The 20,324-nt window shown below is 43.7% G+C and overlaps 1 protein-coding gene across 7 annotated transcripts in view; it reads left to right on the top strand.

Moving 5' to 3' along the window:
- SEMA4D (semaphorin 4D) overlaps nucleotides 1-20,324 on the top strand; it is a 143,695-nt gene that overhangs the window by 83,597 nt on the left and 39,774 nt on the right. For all 7 annotated transcript variants that reach the window (XM_014577956.2, XM_075931883.1, XM_075931884.1 and 4 more), the window contains 4 exons: nucleotides 2,146-2,540; nucleotides 10,461-10,606; nucleotides 11,311-11,373; nucleotides 18,795-18,893. In XM_014577956.2, coding sequence (XP_014433442.1) covers nucleotides 2,447-2,540; nucleotides 10,461-10,606; nucleotides 11,311-11,373; nucleotides 18,795-18,893 — 402 coding nt within the window. In that variant the 5' untranslated portion in view covers nucleotides 2,146-2,446. Of the gene's footprint in view, nucleotides 1-2,145; nucleotides 2,541-10,460; nucleotides 10,607-11,310; nucleotides 11,374-18,794; nucleotides 18,894-20,324 lie in introns of those variants that run through there.

Below are 20,324 nucleotides of genomic sequence, written 5' to 3'. Positions count from 1 at the left end.
GTTTTTTGCCAAGGATTTCACATTTACCACATATCCCTAAAGTTGTGTGTATCTGTTAGATTTGATCAGGACTAGTAGTAATCAGAATTTTACTATGGACTAGGGATGTGAAAATGTAACCGTGTACACGATTACATGTAGGGCCCTTTCTCCCCCCCCCCCCCCCCCCCCCCCATACAGAGGCAGCAGTGCAGGGAAGCAAAAAGTCATGAGCCAGTGCGTATTGGGAGCCAGCTTAAAAGGAGCTAGCTCCCATAGAGCTGCCCCTCCCATCTTGGTGTGTAACCTCTGAAATTTTCAGCGGTTCATGTTTACTTGAATAAACACATTTTAACATCCGTACTATAGACAGGTTCTGATAACTTTTCCGTGATGTGGCATGCCTCTATCCCAGTCAGAAGACAAGAAGCTCCTCATGACTCTTTGGGTATGTCTAAACTACACTTTATTTTTGAAACTGCGGAATTTGCATATCTTCTTCCTATATCACTTTCGAAAGCGGGTCTTTTGAAAGTGAAAGTAGTCTGGACGCAGGGGTTTTTCGGGGAAAAAAAAACCTTTTTCAAAAACCGCTCTTTCTTTAAAAATAAGGTTTAGTCGGTTTAAAAAAAAAGGAGAGGGTTTCCGAAACCCCACCCCCATGTCCAGATTACTTTCACTTTTGAAAGACCTGCTTTCGAAAATGAGATTGGATGATATACAAATTCCAGCAGAATTTACATATCCTCTTTTGAAAATAAAGCGTAATCTAGTCATAGAGTTCCAGTAAGAATTCAAGCTAAAAAAGGAAGTTGGGGCAACCAGGAAGGAAGCTGCTGTGCCTCAGAAGTAGCTGTCTCTTTCTTCAGAGAAGCATAGATCACAGGGTTTAACAGATGGGTGATGACTACAGGGTAGAAGGCAAAGATAAACCCTGATCTGGAGTCCAGCCTTGTTGGACTGCTATAAACAAACAAGGCCTTTACAAGAAACTGAGACTGAATGTTAATGGAAGACCCCACACCTGAGAACCTGGAAAGGTTGTATTAAGGTTCCAAAGCAAGAAAAGGATTGTGGGAGGAGAAGAGCCTCTGAAATTAACCAAGTGTGATCCCAGCCCATTTATTACATTTACTGACATTGGCTTTTGTGAAACCACTTGTGGAAGTATTATGATTTCCTTTGAGTGAAGATACGAGAATTTAGCTCTGTTTTTGTGTGTCATGGAGGCACATGTCTTTGATGATTGATTTAGTGCTTTTGAGTGGAAAATATATTGAACATACAAATTTAAGATTGTTGAAAGAACAAAAACATTTCATTTTGGGTGTATACAGATGTCTTGATTAGAGCTGTGCAAATAATTTTTTTTTTTTTTGTTTGCTAAGAATTCTGGAAAATGAAGAAAATAAATTTCCCTCATATTGAAAACAATTTATGTTTAAATATTTCAGTAATTTTAAAAAGTCAAAATTATTTTGTGTTAGGTCAAACAAAAATATTTCATTAACTTTTTAAAATTAATTTAATTTTTAAAAAATACAATTGAAAATAAACAGTTTCTTCAGACTGAAACAGCAAAAGATTTCATTTTGAAAACATTAAAATAAAATGGTTTGAATTTGCTAGAATTTTTTCTTTAAGCACAAACAATTTGAGAGAACATTTTTCCAATCTCTAAACTCACCATTACATTTACTTTTGATATTTCAGAGAAAACAGGGTTTTTAAAAAACACATTTAAAGGCAGAAAAGGATAAAAATTAAAGTAGACTTTAATCTCTATATAAATGGCAGCTCCATGTTCCTGAAAATATGAATAATTGTATACGATAAATGTACATTATCAAAATTAGTGACAAGTTGCCAAAAATTGCATGTAATTGCTTACATTTCAATTACACTACCAATAGATAGACACTATATATTTTTACAGTACATCTTATCATTGTTTAGGTTTGGATATTATTTTTGCCAATAGTAGCCTGTGGTTACCATATAAAGTATAATTTTATAATCATGTAATTTGTGAAAATTACTCTTTATAAACTTTTCATAGTTTTATAAAGTACTTGCCAGAAACACTATGAAATTTGTAAGTCATTGATCTTTTTGAAAACTCAACCCACTTCCTTCTTTCTTTTTTCACCCTCTTTCCCTGTGCAGTTTCTTTTACTACTAAGACTAAACAGAAGAATGTTCTCAAAATGCAGAATAGTTGCTGAGAAACGCTGTGGAAAGTGTGGACAATCTCTGTATTCTGCATCTTGGAAAAAGTGTGTTCCCTTGGGGAAGTAACCTATTGGACGCATAGGCTTAGGAACATCTTTCCAAGCTGTTTATTGCAACGTTTAGTTCTACAATGTCTACCCTGTAACATACTATCTGGAACCAGAGGTTTCTTCAGCAAGAGGAACATTAGGTGTTGCAGTTATCTTCCAACTTCCATAGAGCAAGGACTCTTAACATGGCTCTCACTGGTTTGTATGCAGCTTTGGGTTTACTGTTTGGAGCAGCAACAGCATTTGGTCCAGTACCAAGAATTACATGGGAACACAGAGGTAAGAATAAGGATATATGTAGTGAAATGTACAGAATCTCTATAGTTTGTGGGTGTCTATGTAATTTTTTAAAACAGTTTGTAGCAGGAAGCTGACCTGATATAAGGTCTGCCAGCCTCTTTAACTCCCCAACCTCCAATTTAACAGAGACTTTGATTAGCTGTTGCTGTTTATGAAACTTGAATGATCAAGGCTAAATTTTTTCAAAAGTAATTTATGATTCTGGGTGTCCAACTTGGGATAATTTAAATGGGCCTGGTTTTCAGAAAAAAGCTAAAACCTGAATACTAAGCCTCCTTAGTATTTTTCATTTCAGTACCCTAAATAGGAACCCAGAGTCAATAGTCACTTTTGAAAAGCATGGGCTAAACTTTCACCATAGAGGAAAAAGAACAATATTAAAATGTTTAATTGATTTGTGCTATGAAAAATATGCTAAAGCTGCTTGTTTTGCTTCTTAATATGACAAAAATTGAAAATTTCCAATGATGTGTCTTCATATGTTACAGAAGGTGACACCTCCATGTATTTCTTTTATCAAGCATCATTACAGAAATAATAAGTTCTAGAATGTCAAAGTTTTCTATACTAGCAAAAAGATTGACGCTGCAGTGGTCAATTTATATTTGATTTAGAGGGTCTAATAAAGACTCTCTAAAACAAATGTGAAGGATGCTCCCCATTGATTCCGGCACTCCTTAATTTGCGAGGAGTAAGGGAAGTCAACGGGAATGGTTGCTTCCATTGACCTCCCACTGTGAAGCCGGCGTGAAAAATCGAGTTAAGGTACTCTAGCTATGCAATTGATGTAGCAGGAATTGCATAACTTAATTTGAACTTCAGGATAAGTATAAACATGACCTTAGAGCATTTAATAGGTAACCTGTTAATTCAGATGTTTGCTGCAAAAAATCTGTAATATACAACTAATATGGATTTTTTGTTCAACCCACTGTTATCTCTAACGTGACTTAGCTGAGTACGGAAAAGTGGCTGCTTCCTTTCAAGAGAGTAAATCCTTGTCTGTCAAGTGTCATAGCCACTAAGCTATTTGTGTTGATACATAGACAAAATTGAGTTTAGGGAGGCCCTGGCAGGTTTTTTTTGGTTAGCAGAGTCACTGGGTTCTTTTAGGGAGACCTATATACTGTACATTTTCCGAGCAATGATGAATCCTTTCGCAGGATTGACAGGGAAAAGAGACTAGATAAGTGCATTTCATGAACAAATAGTAATGAGAAATTGTCCATAGGTTTAGTTGGATATTGATAAAATAAGATCCCGGACAAAACTTTTAAAGAATTATTCACATTCTTGTTAACTAGCAATCACGTACAATAACTCTGGTTAGATCTAAATCAAATCCTGTCAGAGATGTGTGGCAGAATTTTTCAGACAAGACCTAATAGTAGTGCTATTTTAGTGTGTGGATGGAATTGTAAAATCAGTTCTCTACAAAGCAAGTTGCCCTTTTTACAACTCTGGAACATAGCTTGTTGTCCTTGCACAATAAATATTGTCCTTTTTTTAAAAAAAAAACCACTTATACTTACATTACATAATATAACTTTAAGTGTAGTGTGAACACAAGACAAAGTCCCGTTGATTGAAATAATACCACAGTAGGCATAATGTCATGTGAGTAGAAATATTTTGTCAGTGCAGTCATCTTACCATTCAAAATCTTTTAGCAACTGTTGGAGTGTCTCAATGTGTAGTATTGTATGCTTTGCATAGCCATTTCATTTACAATTTCAATTGGTCCTAATCAGTCCCAAAGTCTCTGAGATCAGTTCATTGTTCATTGAAGTATTGTTCCTCCCTTCATATTTCTCCTATGTTACTGTTGATGAAAAAGTAATGCACAAAGTTAAATTCATATTAAGGGGAAATCTTTGTGGAAATGTGAGGGAAGGGTGACTTTGCAGGTGCCTAGATATGCATTCCTTTTTGTACTTGAAGCTAAAATTCTTAAAGTCCATTCTTAAAGCCTGATGAAATAGAGGTTCTTATAACTCATCTGGTTTGTGAACTTGGGTAAAAATCCATATCTCAGTCTAAACTAGCAAATACATATTTGATACTTTCCCTATCTGCCATGTAATGGTATGGCACTGGAACATAATCCAACTTCTTCATTGAGCTGTATTTTGTATATCCATTATCACATTTAGTACTTACAACCATTCTGATTTCCATTAGCAAAAAAGGAACAAAAAATAGGGTAAAAAAGTAAACCCGTGGAATTCTACATATTCTACATATTGCCCAGGGCTTGAATGATTTTTGGAACACTGATAGTAAGACAATAAAATATGTTGAGCTGTTATGTGCAATATCTATTTGACATTTTTCTCTTAGATAACATAAAGATTGTATTTATTGGGCAAGGAAGGAATCCTGAATGAAGAATACCATTGAGTCCTTGACTCCTCCTCACTGCACAACTGATAGTTGCCTGCAGTGTGTAGCAAAGCAAACTTATAGTGATGGAAGAAATATCCATAAGCACAGATAACAAGTACAAATGAGTTTATTGTAGGAAAATATAAATGGACATTAGGACCACAATAAAATGCTGGCATAAGGCTCTGGAAATATTTTTAATGTTTATTGGCATTAAAGTGCCAGGAAACACTCATGTATACAATTTATTACCTTGGAGGGAAAAAAATGATGTATGAAAGCTTTTGTATCTCTCATTTGGGCACACAGGAGCTCCCAAATAGCAGTCACTACAGTTGTTTCCCATGGTTTGATTTAGCACTGATCTATATCCCTTGCCTTGAACACAACTGCTCCTCTGTTTCCTGTCTAATACCATAGTGCCTTGTTTTTCCATTAGGCACAAATCACTTTTAATTTTACATGTCAGTCTTGGACATGTTGTATGGAGACACATTCTTATATTCACATTTCACTAAGAAGGGGAAATGTTAGTTCATTGTGAGGGGGCCCTGGGACATCCTTTGAGAAAATATTTGAAGCATCAGATTCAGTTGTCTGCATTATGGAAGATACAGATTGAACCTCTAAAATCTGTGATTCTCTGGTCTGGCAACATCCATGGTCCGGCAGGATTGTGAGAGAGCCCTGGCTGGCCTGGTTCAGAAGCGCAGCTTGGGGTGAGGAGAGCAGCCCCAGCGGGGCATGGTGATGGTGAGCACAGCCCTGACTAGGGCTGTTAACCAGGAGCATAGGGCCAGCTGTAGCTAGAAGCCCCAGGGCTAGCAGCCAGGAGCGCAGCCATGGCCTGGGCTGGTGAGGTGCAGGGGTACAGCCCCATTTGGTGCTGAAGGTACAGTCCTGGCTGGGGCTGACGGCAGGGCTGGAGTCAACAGGGCCAGCACACTGGGTGCAGCGTGGGGGAAGACGCGGCAGGCAATACGGAGTGCAGCCCCATTTGGGAGCAGAACCCTACACCAGGGTAGGAAGCCTTGACCTCCCCTCGTCTGGAAAATTCTGTGGTTTGGGACCACTCAAATCCCAACGGTGCTGGACAAGGGAGTGTCGACCTGTACTTTAAAGCCAATAGAAAACACAAGTTTCAGAGAATAATATGTACAGGTCCATACCTAGTGTTTATTTGGAATTTTCTGCTTCATTGCTAAATTAGGTTATGTTTAAATATAAATGTGCACCAAAGTCATATGGCCCCAACCAAATGTGCACATTTCAGTTGAGCTCCCAGTTCAAATACACACAACAGCTATACATTAACATTGAGGAATATGTTAAAATAAGACAGGTTAATTTCTCTCCATCAGTAATTAATGGAGTACTTCCATGTTATCCTCCTATCTACAATAGTTTCCCAAGTCAGCAGACCTAATCTACAATGATATCCTCTATATTTAAAATCCAATAATTTTGTATATTGCTTACTTTTCATTGACTTTCTCCAAAATCATTTACAAATTCTCATTGGTTTTATTCCTTATTCCACTTCCTTTCCATGTTGGCCTGTTCTTCTACTTCAGACTTTCATATTGTTTTCCCTCCAGTTAGCTTTTCTTTCCTACATTTTTCTTCCTTTCTTCCCATTGCCAGATCTTTACCCCAAACTCTACTGCCAGCCCATAGTCTGCAAAGGGTGCCTTTTAGCATCTCTTCCCTCTTTCTCCCACTAATTGGGTTAGGGATTGCTTACAATTTCTTCTAATAGGGTGAGGGATTAATTCTCTTGGTAAAGATTTATGTAGTAGGGAATATGGCAACTTTCTGTGTCACTCAAATACAGAGTGAAAGTGAGGAAAAGAGGGATAGAAGGAAGGATCTACTAATAAACATGGGGTATGGTAGAAAGGGTAAAGCAGAAAAGGGACAGAAGGGATTGGAAGAGGGAAAAGAAATGAGAAAGAGAAGACAAATTCCTAGGAATTAAACATGAGCTTGAATGGTCATTAGTTCTACACACAGAAAATTTCTTCATTATGCTAAGGTCCACAGAGGAAATGTTTTTCCCATCTCATGAATATTTTTGAGAATTGGAATTTTTGTTTTCAGTCTTTCATAGAGACAAAAAGTTAAAATCTTTAAATACCACCTTAGCCCTATTTGAGTGATTTAAAATGTTTTAATAATTTTGATTTTGACTTAATGGTCTAATAAGTTTACAATTTGAAACAAGTCATTCAGAACCAGAAAATGAGAATATTTTCATTGAGAAAATGTCAAAATGTTTTAGCAATATTAGAAATGTTTTCTCTATGCTATTTCAAGTTAAATAATTAATTGAATACAGGCAGTCCCCGGGTTACGTACAAGATAGGGACTATAGGTTTGTTCTTAAGTTGAATTTGTATGTAACTCGGAACTGGCTTCAGATTCAGCTGCTGAATCTGGAGCCTGAGACAGAACCAACCCGGCAGCACCCCAGCTGCTCTACCCCAGGTGTCCACAACAAAAGCTGCAACCCCCCCGCCCCCAGCAGACCAGGGAGACCCGGAGCAAAGCCGCAGAGGCGGCGGGGTCCCGCGCCTCTGCGGCTTTGCTCCGGGTGTCCCTGGTCTGCTGGGGGGGGGGGGGGGGATTCCCAGAGACATGGGACACCCAGAACTAGTTACAAATTTTACAATAAATGATTTTTGCTTCACACCCAAAATGGTTTGTGAAACTGGATCATACAGGCAGTCCCCGACTTACGCGGATCCAACTTATGTCGGATCCGCACTTACGAACGGGGCTTTTCTCGCCCCGGAGCTCGCGGGCAGCGGGACCGCCCAGAGCACAGCGGTCCCGCCACCGCGTCCTCCGGGGCAAGAAAAGCTGCTCCGGTTCTCCCTGCTGTGCTGGGGGGGGGGGGGAATCCCCCCCAGCACAGCAGGGAGACCCGAGCAAAGCCGCACAGGCGGCGGGACCCGGAGAGCAGGGAGAACCGGAGCAGCTTTTCTTGCCCCGGAGGACGCGGTGGCGGGACTGCTGCGCTCTGGGCGGTCCCGCCGCCCGCGAGCTCCGGGGCGAGAAAAGCCCCGTTCGTAAGTGCGGATCCGACATAAGTCGGATCCGCGTAAGTCGGGGACTGCCTGTATGATCCAGTTTCACAAACCATTTTGGGTGTGAAGCAAAAATCATTTATTGTAAAATTGGAACTAGTTCTAACCCACAAATCCATTACAGTGCTCCTTAAGCGGTTTGCATCTTCTGTGTGGACCAGGCCTGTCAGCCACTGGGAGATAAGGAATGCCCTATCTCTGAAATATCTGCAGTTTTATCTGCCTCCCAAGCAGCAGGCACCTCAATTAGGCTTCTGTGCAGCAGAGTTTTCTGAGAAAATTCCAGCTTTCTGACAAGTTGGCTCAATGGTTTGTCTACTTCCTGACAGCTCTCATCTCCCTTCTGAGGAGTTTTTGCTGATTAGGAACCTTCAGGTCTCTGGAGGAGATTTAGAAAGCTGAAGGCAAAAGGAGTGGCCCGTGTCTTCTCCTGACTCCCTTAGCAAGTGTTTTGTTGCACAGGCTGGCCATGTTGAACTGATCACTTACTTTTGGATCAGAGAATTACTGCCTAATCCATTTCACTTGCAGCATGCTGACAGTATAGCATGTATAACTACAGGCAGTCCCCGACTTACGCGGATCCGACTTACGTCGGATCCGCACTTACGAACGGAGCTTTCTCGCCCCGGAAGTCGGGGCGAGAAAGCCCCGTTCGTAAGCTGCTCCGGTGCCCCTGGTCTGCTGGAGACCGTCTCCAGCAGACCAGGGGCACCGGGCGGGTTCCCGCGCTTCTGAGGCTTTGCCAGAGCAAAGCCTCAGAAGCGCGGGAACCGCTGCTGCTGCCCCTTGAGACCCGGTGCCTGTGGTCTGCTGGGGACGGTCCCCAGAAGACCACAGGCACCCGGACTGAAGCCGCAGCCGCGGGGGGGTCCCGCGCCTCTGAGGCTTTGCCAGAGCAAAGCCTCAGAGGCGCGGGGAACCGCCGCTGCTGCCGCTTCAGTCAAAGCGGCAGCAGCGGCGGTTCCCTGCGCCTCTGAGGCTTTGCTCTGGCAAAGCCTCAGAGGCGCGGGACCCCCCCACGGCTGCGGCTTCAGTCAGGGTGCCTGTGGTCTGCTGGGGACCGTCCCCAGCAGACCACAGGCACCCAGACTGGAGCGGCAGCAGCGGCGGTTCCCCGCGCCTCTGAGGCTTTGCTCTGGCAAAGCCTCAGAGGCGCGGGACCCCCCGCGGCTGCGGCTTCAGTCCGGGTGCCTGTGGTCTGCTGGGGGCCGTCCCCAGCAGACCACAGGCACCCAGACTGAAGCCGCAGCCGTGGCGGGGTCCCTCGCCTCTGAGGCTTTGCCAGAGCAAAGCCTCAGAGGCGCGGCACCCCGCTGCTGCTGCGGCTCTGCTCCCCGTGTCCCTGGTCTGCTGGGGGGGGGGGCGCAGCTAGTGTGCTCCCCCCCCCCCCCCAGCAGACCAGGCTTTTGTTTTGGACTCTGGGGCAGAGCAGCTGGGGCGCTGCCGATTGGTCCTGCAGCGCCCGTGGGCACTACTGGACCAACCCGGCAGCACCCCAGCTGCTCTGCCCCAGGTCCTGATTCAGCCGCTGCTGGTCAGTTTCAGCAGCGGCTGAATCAGGACGTCTGGGGCAGAGCAGATGGGGTGCTGCTGGGTTGGTCCAGTAGCACCCCAGCTGCTCTGCCCCAGGCGTCCCCAAGTCAGCTTCTGCTGAAACTGACCAGCGCTGACTACAGGAAGCCCGAGGCAGAGTTGCTCTGCCCCGGGCTTCCTGGAATCAGCTGCTGATCAGTTTCAGCAGCAGCTGACTTGGGGACGCTGGGGGTTCTTAAGTTGATTCTGTATGTAAGTCAGAACTGGTGGTCAGTTTCAGCAGTGTCTGAATCTGGACGCCAGTTCCGACTTACATACAGATTCAACTTAAGAACAAACCTACAGTCCCTATCTTGTACGTAACCCGGGGACTGCCTGTATACATGATAATAGTTCTCTGTATTGATGGTGGCCCAAGACACCTTGTGGATGCAAGTTTGTTGCATGGGGTAAATCTAATTTACTACCTTTCCCTATCAAGATGCATCTTGTTCCAGTTTGTTCAGTCTTGAATGAAGCAGAAGGTTAATGTCATATTTTACATTGTGTGCATGGGTATATATACATAATCTGAAATAAAGATGGAACAAATGTGAAGTACTTTGAAATTGCAGATGTAAATTAAACTGAAATCAGCAGCACAAATCCCAGATATTAATTTAAATTGAAATGTAGGAAAAAAGCTATTGTATATGGCTGCAAACTCCTAATTGAATCCATGGTTTAATTAAGCTTTTTGATGATCCCAAGATTTTTAATATAATAGGGTTCTATGATCAGTTTTGCTGCTTTTAAGTTGTCAAAGAACTTCTGTATCAGATAGTTTAGGGGGGAAAGTCCTTGCATGATTTTCATTCTTTACACAGGACTGTTTGTTTTATTTTAACAGAAGTACAACTGATCCATTTTCAAGAACCGGAAGTGTTTAACTATTCAACTTTATTACTAAGCGACGACAAAGATGTTTTGTATGTAGGAGCTAGAGAAGTGATATTTGCATTAAATTCAGTGAATATTGCTGAAAAACTTAATGAGGTACGTATGCATTTTTAATTTCCTCTTCACCTTTTTAAAAAAATTATCAGAATTTTTTGGGGTAGATGCGTTTTTCTAATGTTATAGATAGAATGATATTTCATGTGGCTGTAGTGTATAGACTACAGTAAATATATTTGTGTTTATGTTGCACATATATATTCTTCAGGAAACAAAAGTAACTGGTAGTTTTGTTGTTGTAATTGAAAACCTGAAAGGTGAGAAGGCAATTAATTTTAAAACATTCTAGTAACGATGCATGGAGGTATTTTATGTCTGGAACTGCTTTAATTGCACATTTTTAAAAATTAAAAACATTTTTTATTCTTTAAGGGATTCATTTTTGGCTTTGCAAAATAGGTGATTTTACCTTGTGATTCTTATGAATATTAGTGGCTCCCTGCACATTATTCAGATCATGAAAAAGTGGGTTTTGCCCACGAAAGCTCATGATACCATCTACATGTTTTGTTAGTCTTTAAGGTGCTACTAGACCATTTGTTGTTGTTTTAAGAAAAAAATATAATCAGTCTTCAGCAGCCATGAGTGAGGTGTTCAGCGGCCTCTCTACTTTGCTTACATATATTTGTAGCAGCCTTTTAAACATCATCTGCTCTCTGTGTTATGCATTGTGCTTAATAATAGCTTTGAGATAAATGTGAAGAAGACTGAACTTGTTTTTTGCTTTGGTTGTTTTTCCCCAGTTATATTGGAAAGTCACTGAAGAAAAAAAAACTAAATGTGCAGACAAGGGAAAATCCAAACAGGTAAATGATAAACAAATTCAACTTTCATGAAGGCATTATAAATTGAGTTCTCTGGAAAGCTTTTCAGCACTGTGTTGATTATAACTATTTGGAAGAAATAATTTTAAAAAATCAAACAAATGGCTAATTGCAATAGCTTCTGTAAACTTCAATGTTAATTTTGTACTTTACTTAGTGCAAAACTGGTACAGTTTTTTCCCAACTTTTTAAAGATGGGAGTTCCTTTGCTTTCTCTCCTTCTCCGTACCCTGCCCCCACTCGTGTGTGTGTGTGTGTGTATTTCCCCCCCTGCAGGATGACAGAGTGACATAATCACGTCACTCTGCGTTGCTCCTCCTTCCCCCCCCACAGAGTCAGAAGGGGAAGTGGTGGCCATGGCTCGGGCTTTCCCCCAACCCCACCTCAGGGGGTGCCCTGAGCTCCCCGCTGGCCCCCAGCTCCCCTCCACCTCCAGCCCCACCTCCTGCATCCTGGGCCCTGACACTCCGAGACCCAGTGAGGAACTACCGCCACCAGCTGCCTCACCACCTTGGCACTCCAGCCTCATGACTCCCCCCACAAGATTAGAGCACCAGAGCTGGCTTCCGGGGGAGGGGGAAGAGGAGAAAGCCCTGAAGCATGTGCACTGCTGTGGGGAGGGGAGCCACCAGGGAGAGATGTGCTACAAAGCTTGCCTCTGAAGTTAAGTTGGGCCCCCGCGAGATCTCCCCAGCCAGCCCAGCCACATGCGCAAAGGCTTTTGTCCTCGCGTGCCGCTCAGAGTGCTGTTCTCTCCCCTGCTGCTCTTTGCTAGACCTGGTTGGGGAGACGGTGAGGAGAGGGTGGACAGGGGGAAGTGGCATTGGAGGATAACGAGCAGCCCCCACGTGTGGGGCAGAGATCACAGCACCAGCCGGCGGTGGCCGAAAGGGAAAAGTCTCTCCCAGTAAAGGAGTCTCCACGGCCTGAGGCACCCCTGCATTCACCGCCCCTAGAGTGGGCCAGCCCCATCTCCCAGAGCTGCCTGCTGCAGGGTGCAGCAGCTGTCACCCCTCTACCCCCACCCCCATTCTCCTGCCCAGGTGCAGCTGCTGCCTGGCTCTAGCAATCTCCTAGGGGAACAGGTTCCCTCCTCTCCCGGGCTGCCCAGACACCCTACCTCAGCCCACTCCTGCACCCTCTCTCCTGGAAAAACACCCTGCTCCCAGCCTGCTCCTGCACTCTCCCCCCCTAGCCAGACACTCTGCCCCCAGCCTGCTCCTGACCCCTCTCCCCAGCCAGACCCTCCTCCAGCCTGCACCTATCCCTTCTCCCCCGCACCCCCCATACAGATACCCTGCCCCTTCCTCTCTGGCCAGACACGCAGCCCAATCAGGGCCCAGCCCCCATTTGGCCACAGTGACCTATCTCCAGCCCCAATCCTGGGGCAGGCCCTATGGTCCAGCCCCCATCTGGCCACAGGAAGGGCTAGTGGCAGGCCCCCTGCTGCTGCAGCACGGGTAGGAGGGAAGGCCATGAACCAGCTGCAGAAGACAGATGGTGGGTTGGTGAGCATAGCAAGCAGGGGGGCTAGAATCATAGAGCTGGAAGAGACCTCAGGAGGTCATCAAGTCCAGCTGCCTGCCCGAGGCAGGACCAATCCCAACTAAATCAACCCAGCCAGGGCTTTGTCAAGCCAAGACTTAAAAACCTCTAGGGATGGAGATTCCACCACCTCCTTACGTAACCCATTCCAGTGCTTCACCACCCTCCTAGTGAAATAGTTTTTCCTAATATCCAACCTAGACTTCCCCCACTGAAACTTGAGACCATTGCTCCTTGTTCTGCCATCCCGTCACTACTGTGAACAGCCTTTCTCCAGCCTCTTTGGAATGTCCCTTCAGGAAGTTGAAGGCTGCTATCAAATCCCCCCTCACTCTTCTCTTCTGCAGACTAAACAAACCCAAATCCCTCAGCCTCTCCTCATAGGTCATGCACTCCAACCCCCTAATCATTTTGGTTGCCCTCCGCTGGAATCTCTCCAATGTGTCCACATCCTTTCTATAGTGGGGGGCCCAGAACTGGACACACTACTCCAGATGTGGCCTCACCAGAGCCGAATAAAGGAGAATAATCACTTCTCTGGATCTGCTGGTAGTACTCCTCCTAATGCACCCTAATATGCCATTAGCCTTCTTGGCTACAAGGGCACATGGACTTGTATCCAGCTTCTCGTCCACTGTAATCCCCAGGTCCTTTTCTGCTGGACTGCTACTTAGCAATTCAGTCTCCAGCCTGTAACTGAACTCTACACTTGTCCTTGTTGAACCTCATCAGATTTCTTTTGGCCCAATCCTCTAGTCTGTCCAGGTCACTCTGGACCTATCCCTGCCCTTAAGCATATCTACCTCTTCCCCTACCTTAGTGTCATCTGCAAACTTGCTGAGGGTGCAATCCATCCCCTCATCCAGGTCATTAATAAAGATGCTGAACAAAACCGGTCCAAGAACCAATCCTTAGGGCACTCTGCTAGAAACCGACCGCCAACCTGACATCAAGCCATTAATCGCTATCCATTGGGCCCGACAGTCTAGCCATCTTTCTGTTCATCTTTCAGTCCATTTATCCAATCCATACTCCCTTAACTTGCTGGCAAGAATATTATGGGAGACGGTATCAAAAGCTTTGCTAAAGTCAAGGTATATCACATCCACCGACTTTCCCATATCCACAGAGCCAGTTACCTCATCATAGAAGCTAATCAGATTTGTCAGGCACAACTTGCCTTCTGAATCCATGTTAACTATCCCTGATCACTTTCCCCTCTTCCAAGTGCTTCAAAATGGATTCATTGAGGATCCCCTCCATGATTTTTCTGGGGATTGAGGTAAAGCTGACTGGTCTGTAGCTCCCTGGATTATCCTTCTTCCCCTTTTTTAAAGATGGGCACTGCATTTGCCTTTTTCCAATCATCCGGGATCTTTTCCGATCTCCATGAATTTTCAAAGATAATGGCCAAAGGCTCCGCAATGACATTTGCCAACTCCCTCAATACCATGGGATGCATTAAATCTGGGCCCATTGATTTGTGTATGTTTAGCTTTTCTAAATAGTTCCTAAGTTGTTCTTTCCCCACCAAGAGCTGTCCACCTCCTTCCTATACTGTGTTGCCTCGTGCATTTGTCTGGGAGCTGACCTTGTCTGTGAAGACAGAGGCAAAGAAAGCATTGAGTACTTCAGCTTTTCCCACATCTGTCACTAGATTACCTTCCTCATCCAATAAGTGTCCCACACCTCTCTGATCATCCTCTTATTGCTAACATGACTGTAGAAATCTTTCTTGTTATCCTTCACATCCCTTGCCAGCTGCAGTTCCAATTGCGCTTTTGCCTTTCTGATAACTCCCCTGCATTCTTGAGCAATATATTTATACTCCTCCTCAGTCATCTGTCCAAGTTTCCACTTCTCGTAAGCTTCCTTTTTGTGTTTAAGCTCACCATGGATGTCCCTGGTAAACCAATCCGGTCACCTACCATATTTTCTTTTCTTGCTGCGCAGCGGGATGGTTTCTTCCTATGCCTTTAATAAGGCTTCTTTAAAATACTGCCAGCTCTCCTGGACTCCTTTCCTCTTCATGTAAGCATCCCAGGGAATCCTGCCCATCAGTTCTCTGAGGGAGTCAAAGTCTGCTCTTCTAAAGTCCAGAGTGTGTATTTTTCTACTCTCCTTTCTTCTTTTGGTCAGGATCCTGAAATCTACCATGTCATGATCCCTGGTGCCCAGGTTGTCACCCACCTCTGCTTCCCTACTAGTTCCTCCCTGTTTGTGAGAAGCAGGTCAAGATGCACATGGCCCCTGGTCGTTCCTTCAGCACTTATACCAAGAAGTTATCCCCAATATTCTCCAAAAACTTCCTGGATTGTCTGTGTACTGCTGTATTGGTCTCCCAACAGATGTCAGGGTGATTAAAGTCCCCCATGAGAACCAGAGCCTGAGGTCTGGAAGCTTTTCAGTTCTTCAAAGAAAGCTTCGTCTACCTCATCCACCTCATCCGGCAGTTTATAGCAGACACCAACCACAACATCACCTCTGTTGTTTCCACCTCTAAATTTAACCCATAGACTCTCAACAGTTTTTTCTCCCTCTAAATACTGGAGCTCCGAGCAATCATACTGCTCTCTTACATACAGTTCAACTCCTCCTCCTTTTCTCCCCCGCCTGTTCTTCCTGAACAGTTTATACCCTTCCATGACAGTGCTCCAGTCATGCGAGTCATCTCACCGACTCTGCATTATTCCAATCAAATCATAGTTCTTCACCTGGGCCATGGCTTCTAATTCTTCCTGTTTTTCCCAGGCTTCTTGCAGTGGTGTACCAACACCTTAGATAACCAGTTGGTCGCCTTGCCTTCTCCATCCGAATCAGGGGTCGTCCATTGTTCCTCCATTCCTCCTTGTGATTCTTCCCGGTGTCCAGCTTCCTCATTTACCTCAGGGCTTTGGTCACCGTCCTCCAATGAACCTAATTTAAAGCCCTCCTCACTAGGTTTGCAAGCCTGCCTGCAAAAATGCTCTTTCGTCTCTTAGTTAGGTATATCTCATCTCTTCCTAACAATCCTTGTTCCTGGAACAGAGTCCCATGGTCGAAGAAACCAAAGCCCTCTCACTGACACCACCAGCGCAACCACGCATTTACTTCCTCAATTCTACAATCCCTACCTGGACCTTTTCCTTCAACCGGAAGGATGGACGAGAACACCACTTGTGCTTCAAATTCCTTGATCCTTCTTCCCAGCGCCACATGATCTGTTGTGACCCGCTCAAGGTCATTCTTGGCCATATTGTAAGTTCCTACATAGAGAAGCAGGAAGGGGTAGCGATCTGAAGGTTTAATCACTTATGGAAGTCTCTTGGGCACATCCAGAATGCGAGCTCCCAGTAAGCAGCACATTTTTCGAGATGGCAGATGGATAACTCAGTCCCTCTTGGTGGTGGTTGGGGACTCCCTCCTACCTGTCTTCTTTTAGGGATGGTGATCATGGAACCCTCATCTCTAGGACTATGCATCCTATGCCTTCCGGTAGATGGTGTTCCCTTCTGATTTCTTCTCTGAGAGGTCCTTGCCAAAGCATTCTCCACCACAGTGCCTGTGGAGAGAGCCTGAAAGTGGTTACTTACCTCTACAGGAATGGGGGATACCTGAGTTGGCTGCCACCTCCTTCTAGAGGTTACGTGCTGCCAGTTTTCTTCCTTCTCATGTACTGCCCTGACTGGCTGTTCAGCCTTCTGTGCCTGCAGGATTAAATGCTGCCTTCTATCGAGGAAGTCTTCATCGTCTCTGATGGAACGTAGGGTCGATACTTGGGCCTCCAGTCTTCTTATTTTTTCTTCCAAAATGGTGACCAGCTTGCACTCAGTGCATATGAAATCCCTTCTTTCTTCTGGGAGAAAGACAAACATGGCACAGCATGTGCAGGTAACAACAGCAGAGCTATCACCATCCATACTTGCCTTCCTACTGAGAGATTCCTCAGTTGTTATTAAATGCCTCCTTGAAGGGAAGGAGTGTAGTGAGAAGATGTTAAGGGATGGCGAGTGTATTTCACCCCCTTCCCAACTCCCTCTCCAAACTCCCTGTTAGCAGTCCCTGTTCACAAGCTCCCTGGTTGCTGACTCACTCCTTTATAAAGCCCTAGACTGCCTGATAGCCCCTCCCCAGATTAAGGCTCAACCAATGGGCAGAGGCTTCTGAAGTTTTCAAACCCTGATTAGAAGCTCACAGCTTCTACCTGCCAGCCACAGCACTCACTCCGTGGGAGACGGGGGAGAGGGAAGGTAAAGGAAGAAAACCCCCCCCGCCAAACACAAGCTCAGTACACAGCAAGAACCCCTCCTCTCCCCCACACACACAGTCTCTCTCATTCTCTCTTTCTCTCGCTCCCCTACAGACAGCCATTTCCCTCAAGGGTCCTGTGGGAAGGTTTCACTAGCCCCTTAGTGAAATTAAAATTCATGATCTGCTGAAATTTGTTACTTTAACTTTTATAGTAATTGTATTTATGATAGGTCTGTACTCTGCGTCTGTGTGTGGGGTTGTCACAGGTGATAGAGAACATTTGCTTTTGAACAGAAAGGATGTGCAGGGAGCTGGAGGATGTAGTAGTATATTGCAAGAGAGTCACTTGGGCTCGTATGAAAGGAGTGAAGCTGCTATTGTTACACTGTCTATTACGTTTTACTCCACAGATTTTGAAGGTTTTGTCTGTCCCAAAGTTATTTCATTTATTTTATTTGCTTTAGAACTGTAGTAGAATTCCCAGGGCCTTGCGCTCTCCCTGATTGCTTTTAGTGAGTACTCTGAGAGTTGCTGTCAACCATTAGAGAAATATTACTCTCATTCACATAAGTTATTTTGGTTCCTTAATTAAAGAGTACTTTAGGCTAGCGATGTGTAATTCACCTCAGGGTATTTGCCTAATTTATGCTGTCACCCTTTTTTTTGTTCCCTGCATTTGTTAGTATCTCTGGGGCTTTCTGTGTGTATTCACTGTTATTTGTGTATTCATTGTTATTTATTCCAGTCCAGGCATGTTTTGAACAATCATGGTATTTTTCTGTGTTCCTACAGGAACTAGCCAAATGATGCACACAATACATCCCAAGATAGCAGTTATTGATTCAGTACCTTTTTTCAGTCAATAAACATAGATGTGTGTTCAGAGTTAACAAGCATTTGGAATCTGTATTGTTTCCTTGACTTTTGAAGCTATGTCCCAAATTCCAGTTTCATTCCAAAGCTAAAGGAATTAATTATTGTAATTGGGTGTTTCTTTATTTTTTGAGTAAAGAGAGTGCTGCCAGCACCAGAAGATAGAGGAAGCTATAAAAGCTACTAAACTCAAAGCATGACATTCAAGGTTATGGACATGGCAACTCTAAGAGCTGTTTATGGTCATGAAGATTTCTGCCCGCATCAGAGTTGCAATATATACATAAAATCCAGGAAATGATCATCTGAAGTAAAATGACATTTACTGTGTCACAGATTAAATTCTTTACTTCCAAACTATGACATATCATTTTAGCTGAACTAGACCTAAGACAAAAAATATGAACATCCAAGAGAATTAATATGTTAACTATTTTATATGAACATACTACTCCTGAAGCAAATTTGAGCACTTGGGAGATGATGAGCATATTAGAAACATAGCAATTGATGGCCATATTAGAAACAAATGTCAACCTATAATGTAATTCTGAATGCCCAGAGAGGACTCTGGTCTCTGTGATCACATCACATAGCCTTATATATTTTTTTAAACATAGGAAGTGCTTCTTGTGATAGTGTGATGAGGTGCAATGGAAGAGCTGACAACAGAGCTTGTTGTCACTTGCATTGCTATTACCATGTTGAAGTTGTGGCTGATCAGAATGGATTTATTTTTTCCTTCTATACTACAGACGGAGTGTCTTAACTATGTGCGTGTCTTGCAACCGCTGAATGATACTGTCCTCTACGTTTGTGGCACAAATGCATTTCAGCCAATCTGTGATCATCTGGTAAGCGTGACTATATGCATTCTTTTAATAACTTTTTAAACCAGACAAAAGTGATCATTTAAATAATGAGGCAAATAAGAGAAAAGTATATCTGATGAGTTAATTTTTGTTTTTAAAGGCAATTGAAATTCCAGTACCTGTAATAGTTTTTCAGTGGGTGTGATACTTTCTCATGATAACCACAGAATCCAGTAAGGATATAAGCGACTAGTTGACTGATCAGCTACCCAATAAGCATAGCCTTATCAGGTAGTCAAGTCACTACTCAACGAGTTGCTCTCCCCCCCACCTTGCTGCCTCTGTATGAGAGACAGCAAGTAGAGGGGGAGCAGGAGCTGGTTGGTGCTGGAGGGAGCCGGCTTAAAAGCTTGTTCCCTCCAGCACCATCTCCATGGGGGGGGGGGAGGAGAAGGGGAGACAAGGGAAGCAAAGTAGGCGGGGAACCCGAGGCAAGTGGAGAGTCAAGAAGTCCCTGCTTACGCGGGCTCCTACTGCTGTGTGTCTACCTTTGCTCCCTGCGGGGATCCCAAATGAGTGTGAACTCAAGTGAGCCCCCCTCCCCCCATATCAACTAATTGAGTAGTCGATGGAAATTCCATTGAGTACTCAATTAGCTGATTAATCAAAATGTAACATACTTCCTATACAAAGCCTTACAAAATATTAATCCAGCTTGGTTACTAACAGAAACATATTTACTTTACAGCTTTGCTTTCATTACGTTCTATTGATGTAAATTTGCAACAGCAGAAATACATAGTTTTAAATTGTATTGACACTGAGAATGATACCCACTTCTATCTCTCCCTAAACCATCTCAGATTCTCATCTCTGCCTATCTTGTCTTTGTCAGCTCCTGTGTATTGCAGAAATTCATATCTCTGAATGCTTCGGAGTGAAGTCCTTTTTTCTAGATTTGAAATAAAAAGTCCTCTACATCTCTCACTCCTTTATTGCATCCATTAACATGGATTTTACATTGTTCCCAAGGCTAGAAATCTAGGAATTATGTTGGACTGTGGCTTTTCTTATCTCTCTCTTTTTTAAAATTTTTTAATTTTTTTTATTTTATTTTATTTATTTTTTTGTTCCTATTCGAGCCAGACTATTCCCACATTTCCAAAAATAGGATCATACCATACCCATCATATGACAGTTTCACTGTTCTCCTGTAAATCTCTGATTTTCAAAACTCTGCATGGACATTCCCCAGACTAATTCTCTCCCTGCACCTTTTCATTTGGGATCATGTTCAGATGGCCCTCCTCATTTGTCTGGAACCCTTTTCTTCCCTCCCACTACCCTATGCTCCCCTCCCCTTTGTGCTCAAAAACCATTGGGTCATTTTTTCTATCACTTAAAGATTTGTTTGTTTTGTAATTCAGTATATTGCTCTTAAAACTCAGTTTTATATTTTATACATCTGTCTTT

The sequence above is a fragment of the Pelodiscus sinensis genome, chromosome 6, assembly GCF_049634645.1.
Source record: "Pelodiscus sinensis isolate JC-2024 chromosome 6, ASM4963464v1, whole genome shotgun sequence".
In the NCBI taxonomy this organism is placed as follows: Eukaryota; Metazoa; Chordata; order Testudines; family Trionychidae; genus Pelodiscus; species Pelodiscus sinensis.
This window is presented reverse-complemented; position numbering and strand designations above follow the sequence as displayed.